This window comes from Serinus canaria, chromosome 15, assembly GCF_022539315.1.
Source record: "Serinus canaria isolate serCan28SL12 chromosome 15, serCan2020, whole genome shotgun sequence".
Classification (NCBI taxonomy): domain Eukaryota; kingdom Metazoa; phylum Chordata; class Aves; order Passeriformes; family Fringillidae; genus Serinus; species Serinus canaria.
Genome location: NC_066329.1, coordinates 350,597 through 364,230, shown reverse-complemented (window position 1 = coordinate 364,230; position 13,634 = coordinate 350,597). Strand labels below are relative to the sequence as shown.

The 13,634-nt window shown below is 51.8% G+C and overlaps 1 protein-coding gene across 1 annotated transcript; it reads left to right on the top strand.

The window, feature by feature from the left end:
* Positions 1–4,023: 4,023 nt before the first annotated feature.
* LOC103818208 (P2X purinoceptor 6) lies at positions 4,024–13,632 on the top strand. The gene is made up of 12 exons (XM_018916359.3): positions 4,024–4,265; positions 4,363–4,507; positions 4,704–4,775; positions 6,679–6,754; positions 7,182–7,275; positions 7,528–7,608; positions 8,344–8,485; positions 8,661–8,770; positions 9,981–10,074; positions 11,659–11,724; positions 12,396–12,473; positions 13,210–13,632. Exons 1-12 carry the CDS (start codon positions 4,141–4,143, stop codon positions 13,246–13,248), a joined length of 1,122 nt encoding a protein of 373 aa, XP_018771904.1. The 5' UTR covers positions 4,024–4,140; the 3' UTR covers positions 13,249–13,632.
* Positions 13,633–13,634: the final 2 nt, after the last annotated feature.

Below are 13,634 nucleotides of genomic sequence, written 5' to 3'. Positions count from 1 at the left end.
GGACCTGAAAAGAGGCAGCAGAGCTGGTGTACTGTAACACCTTCATGAGGCATCCAACAGCTATCTGGCACTTTTGCAAAGAAAACAAAAAGGAACAATATGGAATTGACACTTGGACACAAAAAAAAAAAAAGTTTCAGTACTAGAATCATTGAATCCCTTGTGAACAGGTATTCAACAATTCAGGCAAATTATTTCCAAGATTGGTTTCCAACATAGACAGAACACAACTGAGTTTGAGGAAAGAGGAACAGTGATTCCAGCAGGGGATATTAGCAGGTAAATTTGGAGGAACTGGTATTTCAATTTAACAGAACTACAGTTCTCAGACTAAGTCCCTACATATTAATTCCTCACAACCTTTGGCAGCAGCTGCCAAAGCACAGCAAATCCCTCCAACTTCCCACACAATCCTCTAGGCCAGCTCCAGCTGCCTGTTCCCTCTTCTCCCGGCAGCCCTTCAGGAAGGCAAATCCCATGTGGGCACAAGACAGGCTTGTGCTCAGTGTCCCTTGGCCACCCCATCAAACTCAGGACAACGGGATGCTCGAGGTCCCTATCCCAGTGACACTGCCCAGTAGAACACTGCTGGCTCACCTGGTGTGTCCCAAAGGGTTTGCTGAGCCTAAAACCACACAGCTCTGACTCTAGTGACAAACAAATTAATGTGTCAAAACATGGGCAAGTGTGTTACCTCGTTCACAGGGGTCCCAGGATGAGGGAAGAGACGACAAAGTTGACTCCATGTATCAGAAGGCTTGATTTATTATTATATGATAGATAATATATAAAAACTATACTAAAAGAATAGAGAGAAGGATTTCACTACAAGGCTAAGCTAAGAATAGAAAAGGAATGTGAAAACAAAGGTCTTGTCTCAGACCGAGACCGGCCGGCCAGGTGAACTGTCATTGGCTCTTAATTGGAAACAGCCTGACGAGGCCAATCAGAGATTTCCCCTGTTGCATCCCACAGCAGCAGATAAGAATTGTTTACAGTTTGTTCCTGAGGCCTCTCAGTTTCTCAGGAGGGGAAAAATCCTAAGGAAAGGATTTTTCATAAAACATGTCGGTGACACAAGTGGATCTTCTCCAGCTGGTGAATAAGGACAGACTCGGACTGTACTCTTTCACAGGATTTTAATTTGCATCTCTTGTTTGGAGAGTGCAGGAAAGGCTAGCGGTAAAGGACATAACAGAAGCAATAAACGGTAAAAAATATTTTAAAGTATAAACACTTACACTGATTTAAACCAAGCCCTATAAAGCTTCTGTGTTCAATACACAAAGTTTTCATCTGGAGACTGAGGGAGTGTCAGGATGGTTTAATATTTTAGAGACAGCCCAAATTTAAAGACTGCAGCCCGTATTTATAAATGATATTTGCAAATGGTTTGGACAGACAGTCCTGAGACAAAAGCACAGGGGCTTGATTTATTAGACACATAACTATAAAATGATTTGCACATTTATAGGGCAGACCCCACTAGGTAAATAATATAATTCTTTTCAAATAAAGAAGATAAACTTTATAGAATCACAGAATCTTTTAAGTTGGAAAAAACCTCTAAGACTACTAACGCAGCACTGCCAACTCACCACTAACCAACAACATGTGGTCTCTTTCAGCCTCAGAGCCTGGAAGAACTGGTTTTTATTTTGGCAAGTAAAATTTTAGTAAAATAAAAACAATATCTAGACTATAAAACAATATCTGTATTGATTTATGAATCAAAAATTAAACCATTCAGAATATGCATTATAGTAATTTTGACTTAAAAAGGAAAAAACTAGAAACAGAGAAATGAAAACATCTATGATATGTCCATAGATACTGAATCATTTTTCCCTCTTAATTCCAAGGCCCATGTGATCCTACGTCATAGATGACTCTTGGACAGGCACAGGCACAAGGCCAACAGCACATCAGCTTCATGTGAGCTTTCACAGTTTAAGAACAGGAGTGAAAACAATTCCCTGCTCCAAGCCTTTGGCCAAGGCAGCTGCCCTTGGCTATGGAAATGGTTCCAGCTGATTCTACGTTTAATCCAATGTTTTCTGCTATAGCCTTTCCAAAAATCTCCCCTAAGAAAAAAATACATTAAACCAAACAGCTTAAGAGTTAAAAGGAAGCTTGGGTTGGTTCATGTGCTTCTCTGCAAAGTCTGTTACCTCTAGGTGATTAAAACTACATCTTTTTCTGCTTCATTTACCACAAGGCCAAAGCAGAAGCTGCCAGACAGTGAAGCATCTATGTTCTTTGACCTCGTGTTGCCAAGACAGCAAAGAGGGACTGAAAGTCCAATCACTGTGACAAAGCCAGGATTTGTCACAGGTTTTCTCTCCTGTGAGCCAAAGAAGGCCACTGAAGACATGAAGGATGTTCAAGGAGGAGGCTGTAGTGGGTGAGATGTGTGAGGACTGAGGATTGTAAAGCAGTGGATGGAGTGGACGTTGAATTTTGCATGAGAGACACCACCCAGGGAAAACGTGGATCTGGCACAAAGCATTTCAGAAATATTTACAATTAAACAGAAGCATGGCCACGACCTTGTGATTATACAAAAGATACTACAAAATCAAATTATTTTCTCCATCCACGGATATTAGGGACAGGAAAATTAACTGGAAGGGACCTCTGAGAACTATTCCAGACAAAATAAACTTAACAAAAAGGTTTATCATCAAAAATGAGTAGGAAAGACTGTACTCTTTTATGGTCCAAAATACACATTTCTAAGATGCTGTGCCTGCTGAAAGCAGCTTCAGGTGGAACTACCTGACATGAATGTACAGAAGCTTTATAATTTCTTCCTAAACATATTAATTTTAAAATATTAATTTAAACAGGATTTATAATTTCTTCCTAAAAATATTAATTTAAAAATGTGGAGTATTCCAGGGGAGATGACATAAAGGAAAATTCTTTCTGAGGTGTACTGACCCATTTACACATCCCATCCTCCTACCTGCATCCAGGGAAGGAGACAATTCTGGTTCCTGAGCACTTCAAAGCAGTCTGCTGGCAAATTCCCTCTGCTGGCCAACATCACATCTCATGTGGAGAGCCCTGGGCTCTGGTAGGGCCCCAAAGCTCCAGCAGGGCAGGCTGGAATGGGTCCTTGATGTATCCTTGATGTAAAGCTTGGGTTGCTCCAACATCCAGAGGAATTACATCACTTTCATTAGCCAGGAAGAAAAATTGTCTGTCCCTTGATCGGGAACTGGTCTGTACTGGTTTAGCACAGGCTGGGAGAGCTGGGGGTGCTCACCTGGAGAAGAAAAGGCTCCAGAGAGAGCTCAGAGCCTCTTCAGGTGCCTAAAGGGGCTCCAGGAGAGCTGGAGAGGGACTGGGGACCAGGGCTGGAGGGACAGCACACAGGGAATGGCTCCCACTGCCAGAGGGCAGGGATGGATGGGAGATTGGGAATTAGGAATTGTTCCCTGGCAGGGTGGGCAGGCCCTGGCACAGGGTGCCCAGAGCAGCTGTGGCTGCCCCTGGATCCCTGGCAGTGCCCAAGGCCAGGTTGGATACTGGGGCTGGAGCAACCTGGGACAGTGGGAGGTGTCCCTGCCACGGCAGGGGTGGAGTGGAAGAGCCTTACGGCCTCTTCCAACCCAAACCATTCTGGGATGCTCGTTGCGGGGAGAGCCCGCGGTTGGAGGCGGCGGAGGCTCGCCCGGCTGTCTGGCAGGCCCCGCAGCCGCTGTGACCTCGTCACGGCCGCTGTGACCCACCCGCGGCCCGGTGTCGGGGCTGCGGGCCCAGCCCGGTCAGAGGACTCCCCTGCCCCCACCCGCCGCCATGGCAACGGGGCGGGGCGGGGCTGTGGGAGGGGCGGGACCGGGCTGAGGGAGGGGCGGGGCCTGGTTGCGGGAGGGGCGGGGCTTGGCCGGGGAGTGCGGGCAGGGCTGTGGTTGCTGTGATTGCTGCCCCCTGCCCCGGGGCCGCTTTCCCTCCCTTGGCAGTCTTTCCCTCCTGATTCCGCTATCCTCACCGTGCCCCCCTTTGCCCTCCTGGTGCCGCTATCCTCACCCTGCCCCCCTTTGCCCTCCTGGTGCCGCTATCCTCACCGTGCCCCCCTTTACCCTCCTGGTGCCGCTAACTCCCCCCGTGCCCTCCTTTCTTCTCGGTGCCATCATGCCGGGCCCACCCTGCGGGTCCCTGCTCGACTACAAGACTGCCAAGTTCTCGCTGACGCGGAACCGGCGGGTGGGGCTGCTGCACCGGCTGCTGCAGCTGAGCGCCCTTGGCTACCTGCTGGGGTAGGGATCCTGCTGGCCGCTCCTCGCTGGGGTAAGGTCATCCCCCCAGCCCTCGGGCCCGGCTGGGGGTCCCTCAGAGCCCCCCGCACCTCCGCAGGTGGGTGCTGCTGCTGCGGAAGGGGTACCAGGAGCGCGACACAGCCCCGCGTGTCGCTGTGGTCACGAAGGTGAAGGGGGCGGCGGTCGCCGAGGCCGCGGACCGGCGGCTCTGGGACGCTGCGGATCTCACCTGGCCCCCGCAGGTAGGGCCGGGCCCCGGGCGGGGACAGGGATGTCACACATACAGTCAGTCATCTTGACAAGGGGATGCCGCGGGTACCGCTGTCCCAAAGCCCTGGCAAGTCTATTAGTGCCTGTTCCGCCCATGGAGTCACAGGTCGTCTCCTTGGATCCACTCTGGTGTCAGCTGCCCTTTGACAGCACCTTCTTGCTTCCCAGGGAGAAAATGTGCTTTTCCTGGTGACCAATTTCATTGCCACAGTCCAGCAAGTCCAAGGCACCTGCCCCGAGGTGAGTAAATTGACCTGCCCCAGCCCAGCCTCACGGGGATGAGATGGAGCCAGTGGTTCTGCTGCTCAGTGGAACCCAGTGGAAGACCAGATAAAAGGGAAAAATGGATTTATATTCCAAACCAAACCCAATTCCCCTCACACTCACTGGATCATAGTGTTCCCCAGCACATCTGCACTTGCTCTGTCATACCTTCATTAGCCAAATGTGTATGCATGTTCTCTACCAGAACTGTTTCTGGTGGCCAGGTCAGGGGACATGGGGCCTCTCCAGCTCTGAACTCTTTGTGTGGTGGCACTGTATGACCATTCCAGGCTTTCTGCTGCCCTTGAACAAGGGGATGCCTTGACACACAATCCATGGATACCTGTGTCATGTTTCCTTGATAACTCCCTGCTGCAGTAGTACTGTCCATCTTAGTGTCCTATTTTTAGGAGGAACACAGCACAAGGTCTAAATGGTTTTTCATATACCATTAATTGTATATGTTCTCTGGGAGAACTCTTCTCTTTAAGGCTGGAGTCAGGCCAGCTTCTCTGCTGAGCTCTCCCAGGCTGAACCCAGCTCAGCAGATGGGAGCAAATGTCCTTTAAGCTGAACTGCTGCTGACACTTTGTACCTAAGTCAAGCACCAATTGTCCTAATGGTCCCTTCAGCTCCTGCTGTGGCCAAATGCTGCAGAGGAGGAGAAACACTGGGTTTGGGTTGGTGAAAATGGCACCAATGACCCATCTTTAAAATGCTGAGAATTCCTAAAGTCCCAACATGGAGGAAGACAAGTGCTGTAGGGCATTTTAGGGTTCTCACAGGCACCTCTAGGTGCTGGGTTTGCAGTGTGCAAGCCAAGGACACACAGAGCTGAGGATTTCATTCTGTTCCAGAGCTGGGGTATGTGGGTGCCTGTCCCAGCCTACGCCCCATGCTGGTCTCCAGAAGTTCCTCAGTTCCTGGCACTGGAGCTGTAGATGACATTCATATTTGGAAAGCTTTGAATATTTAGCAGTGGCAGCTTTTGGCTTTACAAGGAGTTTGAACTGCCTTAATGTTCTTGATGACTAGAGTTTTTGGTGCTGGCAAATGAATTTGTCTGTGGCCAGAGGCAGCATCAAACACGAGCCGAGGTGTTTCAGCAGCTGTACATGCACTTAAGTCTTTTCATCTTTTATCCCTTTATGTTCCTTTTCAGACTACCAAGATCCCTCCTTCCCATGCCTTCTCTTCCTCCCCTAAATAACCCATTCCCTAAACACCTGGTGAAATCCCCAGATATTCTCCTGCATCCCACAATGACTCCAGACTCCTAGAAGACCCTACCCAGCCCAAAGATACTGCTCCTCTAAGATCATGTTGGTGGGTTTTACACCTGAATGAATGGCTGAGGCTGTCCTGGGGCAGCCCAGGAAAGGCCTGAACAGACCCCCACTTCTGACCACATAGCTGAGGATTCCCCTCCTTCATTTGGGCCTCTGTGCCCTCAGAGCTTGGGGAGTGGGTTTCTGATGAGCTGGTGATTCCTGTCATGGCTTGGGGTAGCTGTGGGGGAGTGTTAGTGGTGTTTCCCCAAGTATGACCATCTTTCTGTGTTTAAATAAGAGGTTTTTACTGCTCCTGACAATCAGGGAGGTCCAGACTAGGGGTGAAGCTTTCTCTGTCTCTTGTAAAACTTGTGTCATGCTGGATTTAGGGTCTACTAAGCTCTCCCCCAGGGAATTCATCATGGTACTTTACAAGGTGCTTAATGGGCTCAGTCATTAGGGCCCTCCTGAATCCATCTGTGTTGGTTCCCAGTTCCATCTGGAAGGTCTGAGGAAGCAGGAGCAGCAGCGCAACAATGGGGGGAATGACAGCATGGCCTCAGGTAGCTGCACAGCACAGTGACAGCACTTCTCTCTGTCCCTCCCAGAGCCCCTCTGTCCTCGACGGGATGTGCACAGAAGATGCAGATTGTCCCATGGGAAACCCTGTGGTTCATGGCAATGGTACTGGGTGTTTTGCTAAAGAAACAAAATCCTAGAACAGTTTGGGTAAAAAAGCTCATCCTGTTCCACCCCCTTCCATGGGCAGGGACACCTTCTACTATCCCGGGTTGCTCCAAGCCCCAATGTCCAACCTGGCCTTGGAAACTGCCACAGATCTAGGGGCAGCCACAGCTGCTCTGGGCACCCTGTGCCAGGGCCTGCCCACCCTTCCAGGGAACAGTTCCTCCCCAGTATCCCATTTAAACCTGCCTGTGCCCCTGGGACACCCTTCCCTGTGTCCTATCTCTCCAGGCCCTTGTCCCAAGTCCCTCTCCAGCTCTCTTGGAGCCCCTTTAGGCAATGGAAGTGGCTCTAATGTCTCTCCAAAGTCTTCTCCAGGTAATCAACCCCAACTCTCTCAGCCTGTCTTATATTATCTTGTTTCTAGGGATAAAAACTGGGAAATGTTTGATTTTCAATGCCACCCATTCCACCTGTGAGATCTATGGCTGGTGTCCTGTGGAGAATAGCACCCTGCCCAGGTAATCACACATGAGGAGACAGCAGATATTGGGAGCTTTGGCTCTCTCCCTCTGTGTTACCAGGAGTCTGACCACACATGCCCAAGGGACAACCAGGCTCTGGGAGACCTCTGACATTGACTTTATAGTCAGCTAAACTCAGAGGGCATCACCCAAGAGCAGGAGTTGGGGTTGCAGGAGAGACTGCAGAGCTTGGGAAATGGGGCCTTGGCCACTGTGCAAGATTTAACTTTGTTGGTGGTTGTTTTCTAGGAAACCTCTTCTGGCTGAGACAGAGAATTTCACTCTTTTTATAAAAAACACTGTCCACTTCACCAAATTTAACTTCTCCAAGTAAGTACAGTACTTCCCAGCTGGGCTGAGCATGCAGCCTGGTCCAGCCTTGGCACTGAGCCAGTCAGGGGGCTGAGGAGCTGAAGCACTCGTGGAACCAGTGGCACCCAGGGCAGGTGGTGCTGGGGCAGTTAGGGCAGGACAGGTGTTGAGGTGAATACAGGTCACTTCAGCTGTGCTGGGTGTGCAGCTGTAAGAGCAGTGGGATGGGGACACCTCAGAGAGAGGGCCTGGTGTCCAGCTGCCCATGTAGAGCACTGCAGAGAGCCAGACAAGGCCAGCCATTCCCAAGCTCTCATTTGGAAGTGAAACTAATATTTTTGTTTTTTAGTCCTTGCAAAGTGGTTTCACAGAAGGCAAGTAAAGGGCTGCACTGGCCCCACAGTCCCGGGCACACTGACTGTGCTGCCTTACCATGGCAGGAGATATGGCATTAACTGTCCCTGCTGTTACCTGTAGCAGTGACCAGAGCTGGGTGCTAGGAAGAAACAAAGGAGCACAAAGAGGTGGAAGGGAAGGCCATGGCACATGTTATAGAGGATAACTCCATGTGAGATTGCTCTGGGCTGGTTTTTCTCCACCCTCTTCCATCTGAGGCTTTAGGCAAGGCATTGACTGTCCTCCCACTAATGCAGGAGCACTGGCGAGCCCAATCCCATGAGAGGGTCCCCTTTGCAGTCCCACAGCTGGGCTCCATGACTCCCACACCCCTGCCCCCCCTCTCTCCTGTCTCAGGTGCAACACTTTACAAACCAGTGACCCCAGCTATTTCAAGAGCTGCACATATGATCCAATCTTCAACCCCTCCTGCCCTGTGTTCCGTGTCCGTGACATGGTGGAGGCAGCTGGAGAGAACTTTGGAGACCTCGCACTGCTGGTACTTGTTTTTTATTTAACTATGGAAGGCAATTCAAAATTCCCCAAGGATGTGAGCAAGAAGCAGAGGACTGACCTGAAATGCTAAGGGAATATGTGATCTGGGAATATCTGAACAGTTAATGACTTGTCTAATCTGATTCCATGCTTCTCCTGGAATAAAATGTGTTTTACAGGGGGGAAGCATCAGAGTTCTTATCGAGTGGAACTGCGACCTGGACCACTCTGCTACCCAGTGCCAACCACAGTATTCCTTCAGCCTGCAGGACATGAGATACAATTTCAGGTGAGGATGCTGGGACAGTGGCCACACAGGCCTGTGGGATCAGCACATGGCAGATTTCAGTTCTGATGGATGCTCTGAAAGGAGCAGCAGTATGCCTCGGTCAGTTCACAGATGACACTGAGCTGGATGGGAGTGTGGATCAGCTGAAAGGCAGGAAGCCCTGCAGAGGGAACTGGACAGGCTGGATCTATGGGCTGAGGCTCAACAAGGTCAAGTGCCAGGTTCTGTCTTGGGGTCAGAACAACACCATGGAATGTTCCAGGCTGGGGCAGAGTGTCTGGAAAGCTGTTGGTAGAAAAGGACCTGAAGGTGAATGTGAACCCAGGTGCACTCAGGTGGGCAGGAAGGCCAAGGGCACCTGATCTGTGCTGGCACTGCTGGGGCACCTCCAGTCCTGGCAGATCTAGACCCCTCCTAACAGGAGAGACCTGGAGGGGCTGGAGCATGTCCAGGGCAGGGAATGGAGCTGGGAAGGGGCTGGAGCCCCAGGAGGGGCTGAGGGAGCTGGGAAGGGGCTCAGCGTGGAGAAAAGGAGGCTCAGGGGGGACCTTGTGGCTCTGCACAACTCCTGCTAGGAGGGGACAGCCGGGGGGGTCGGGCTCTGCTCCCAGGCCCAACAAGGAGCCTCATTGCAGGGAACAGCCTGAAGTTGCACTAAGGGAGTGTTTAGATTGCATGTTAGAAAAAAAATCTTTTCACTGAAAGGTTTATCCAGCCCTGGTGCAGCTGCCCAGGGCAGTGGTGGAGTCCCTGTCTCTGGAGGGACTTAAAAGCTTTGTAGATGTGGCACCAGGGCACATGGGTTAGTGCTGTGTTAATTGGTTGGACTTAAAGATCTTAGAGACCTTTAAAGCACTGGGAAATGGTAACTCAGGGCAGGGCCTGTAAGTACGGGGTTGCTGTGGCAATTCCCACACTTTGTAGCTCTTTTGTGTTTGGAGCTGAGCAGGGCATTATCTGCCTGAGGGCAGGGACCTGTGACTGTCCCCACCTGGGCTGGGTACACTGAGAGCTTCGTGCTCCCAGTGACCCAGACTGGGTGCTGAGGGGATGCTAATGCCCCACTGTTGGTGCCAGTGAGTCATCGCTGCACGTGTATGCCCATTTCCCAGCCTGCAGGACACCCAGGAACCCAGAGGCCCAGCAGTCCTTTGGCACTGGCACCCCCTTCCCTCTCTGCCTTTCTGAGCCATCCCAATGTCTCCCACAGAACTGCCTCCTACTACTGGGGCTCGCAGCAGCAGCTCTACCGGAACCTGCTGAAGCTCTACGGGATCCGCTTTGACCTCTCCGTGCACGGCCAGGTACCGTGAGCTCCTCAGCCCCAGGGCTGACTCCTCCCACCACTGCTCCCACCCTGCCCCCGAGGTTTCTGCTACCTTCACTTCTCCCCACCTGGGTGAGCTCTTCACCTCTTCCCAGAGTTTTCTAAGCAGAGCAGAAGAAAATGGTCCCTCCTATTTGAAGAAAAACCTTTTGGTAATGCCCTGAGAAGGGAGATTTCCCTCTCTGAGGGTCTGACATGGGGGCCATGAAGTGTTCAGTAGGCAAGGTGAACTGGGCTTGTAGGTGTCTCTGAGGGTGTTATGGTGGGAGCACCCTGACAAAGATCAACCTGAACTCTTCTGAGCCTGGACAATTAATCCCTTCTTGATTAAAAGTACCCTCACGGGGAAAAGGTGTGGTGTGATAAAGGCTGGGCATGCCCCAGCCATGTGCACTGAGAGTTTAGAAATGCCCTGTGTCCTGGACTCATCCTCAGCACTGTGGGCAGGAGGTAAAGGGGGATTCTGCTTCTCTGCCCTGCTCAGGCGCACCTGCTGCACCTGCTGTGGTGTCCCCAACAACAGAAGGATTTGGAGCTGCTGGAGTGAGCCCAGAGGAGGCCACAGAGATGCTCCAAGGACTGGAGCCCCTCTGCTCTGGAGCCAGGCTGGGAGAGCTGGGGGGGTCTCACCTGGAGAGGAGAAGACTCCAGGGAGAGCTCAGAGGGAGCTTCTGAAGGGGCTCCAGAAGAACTGGAGAGGGACTGGGGACAAGGGATGGAGGGACACGACACAGGGAATGGCTTCTCAGGGTTAGATGGGATATTGGGAAGAAATCCTTCCTTCTGAGGGTGATGATGCCCAGGCACAGATTGCCCACAGAAGCTGTGACTGCCCCATTCCTGGAAATGTCTAAGGCCAGGCAGAATGGGGCTTTGAGTACCCTGGGGTAGTGGAAGGTGTCCCTACCCATGGCAGAGGCTGGAATGAGATGAGCTTTAAGGTCTCTTCCAACCCTATTCCATGTTTCCATGATTCTTGATGCTACTCTGTGCAGCATCACTCACAAAGTCAGTGCTTAGCTTTCCAAAGAGGGAGCCTGTGCTGAGAGCACTTCCCACACTGAGAGTTGTCCACAGCTGGTCTTTCATGCTCAGCAGTGCCCTTTGTACCTGAAGAAGGTGAAGCACACAGTGCAGGACACAGTGTACCACTTCTAGGCTGAGAGAGCAGGTCCAGGAGCTGTGGAGCAGGAGAGAACAGCCAGAAGAGAAACCACCAGACTCATTTGTGAAGGGAGGAACACATCACATCAGGGTTGTGTTTACTGGGATGTGGTTCCATAGGTGGCAGCTACAGCAAGAGGGAAGTTCCTGCTGTGCCTGCAGGAGCAGGTGGGTCACAGTAACCTCTGCTGCTTTCAGGTCATCAGGCACCTCAGTCCCTTCTTTGACAGCCAAAGAGGGTTGGAGTCAGCACAACAGCATTTCCTACAAATCAGAATGGGGAAATATCCCTGGATCCTTCCAGCACCTTCTGACTTGGAGCATGCTGCCCCACAAGGCTCAGCCCACAACCTTCTCACCCCTCTGACCACTCTTCACTCTCTCTGTTTCTCACCAGGCTGGGAAGTTCAGCATTGTTCCTACTGCCGTGAGCTTTGGCACCAGCATCGCCTTCTTTGGTGCTGTGAGTACTCCAGATACACTCTTCTCCTTCGATCCATGCCTTGGGATTTGCCACTTCTCAGTTGTTTCCCTGGCTGCTTTGGCACAAGGCTTCCTTAGTGGCAGCCATCACAGAGGGGAAATGGTCTGCCAGGGTGTCAGCTCAGGTTTCCCTGTGACCATTAGTAATGACCCCACTGGACTGGGCTCCTGAGTGCTAGCAGAGTCGCATCTCATAGTGGTCAGGTTTTTGTGTGGATCCTGGGACCGAGCATCACTGGGATGCGGCTGGCAGGATAGAGCAGCTTCTCTCTCCTTCTCCTCTGACTGAAAGGATGCAGTGTCCTGTCACTTGGTAGGGCAGCCCCTTGTAGAGCCCTTCTATGGCTCTTCCCTTCCAGCAGAGTAACAGGGAGGTCCCCCACCTGTGCCCCTTTCCCCCCTGACATACTCATCCCAGTCCATATGACTGTGAAGGTGCTGGAACAGCCCTCCCTGTCCATCCATTGCAGCCTGTGCAGCTCCTGGCACTGGCCTGGGTCAGAGAGGAGCCAGTGGAGGTGGCTGGAGGCAGAGCTGGCTCGCAGTCCCAGCAAATGCCCACAGCTGGCTGCAGGATTCAGGAGGAGCCAGGATGGAAGGCCAGGCATTCCTGTGGGATGGTTCCAGTCTTCAATGTTTGTCTGTCTCCAGGCTACAATGGTCTGTGACCTGGTTCTGCTCTACCTGGATGCAAAGGCTGACCTTTATTGGAAGGAGAAGTTTGAGGAGGTAAGGATAGGGCTGCATGGAAGAGAGGAGGTTTTGAAGTGAACAATTTTGGATTTAATGATTTTCTGCCCTTTGGTTAAAATTCATTTCCCAAGATCAGGGAAAAACCTGGTGGAGCAGCTCTTAGTTTTCAACTTTTGTGCTTGGTTGCCAATCTGAACTGGGAGAGGGATCCAGGTGGTGCCGGGAGTCAGGGGAAGTTGCACCGTGACCCCAGCTACTCTCAAAACATCCATTAGTGGGTCACCATGGAGACCTTCCCTGGAAAACTGACCCAGCTCTATGCTTTTCACCCTCTTCCAAAGGGGATCTGTTAGGACTCCATGCAGAGAGGGGCCAGCTCTTCAGGGCACATCCTGATCTGTGGTTCATTGACAGGTTCATGTGCTAAGCATGATTGCATTGTGGGAATTCACTGCCATGGTGAATCAGGGAGTCATGGCGAGGCCCGTACAGACCAGGAGAGCTGGCAGCCCTGCCTCAGGTCATTTCCAGCTTTGTCTGGCCAAGTCTTAGGAGACTCTGAGGACTGAGATCCCTCATCCCCTGGTGAACTGTCCCAAAGCTGCACCATCCAGTGGTGGGGGGAATATTTCCTAATGCCTGATCTCGAATCCAGAGTGGGGTGGGGGTCCTGGACAGTGAATCTGGTTGCATGGAACCAAACAGAGTAACCAAGGGCCACCTGGGCTGCCTCCATGCCTGTTGTACACTGATGTCCCTGTTCATTTTGCAGGCAAGGCCCCCTAAAGGTAAGCCTAAGGCCACAGCTTAGGGACATCGGGAATGCTCCACCACAAACATCCTTCCCTCCAGAGCCACCTGCAGGTAGATATGATGGGGACACGGCTGCAGCCCTGGTGGAGGTGGGCCAGTCCTGGCCAGGTGGGCACTGCTGGGGTTAGGGTCTGCCTTTCCTGCAGAAGCACTGGCAGCAGCAGCAGTTCTTGGCTTCTGGAGCACAAAGCCATCCCCGGGGCAGCTCCCAGCGCTGACAGCCGGTGCCGGAGCAGAGCTGCCCACGGAGCTCCCCCAGAGGGTGCTGGGGAGCAGCTGCTCCTGCTTGGCATGAGAGGCTTAAAGCATTTTGCATTTTTCCGTGTTCCAATGATCATGGGCCTTGACTTCCCTTGAAAAACAGGGATGCAATGGAATAAAGCT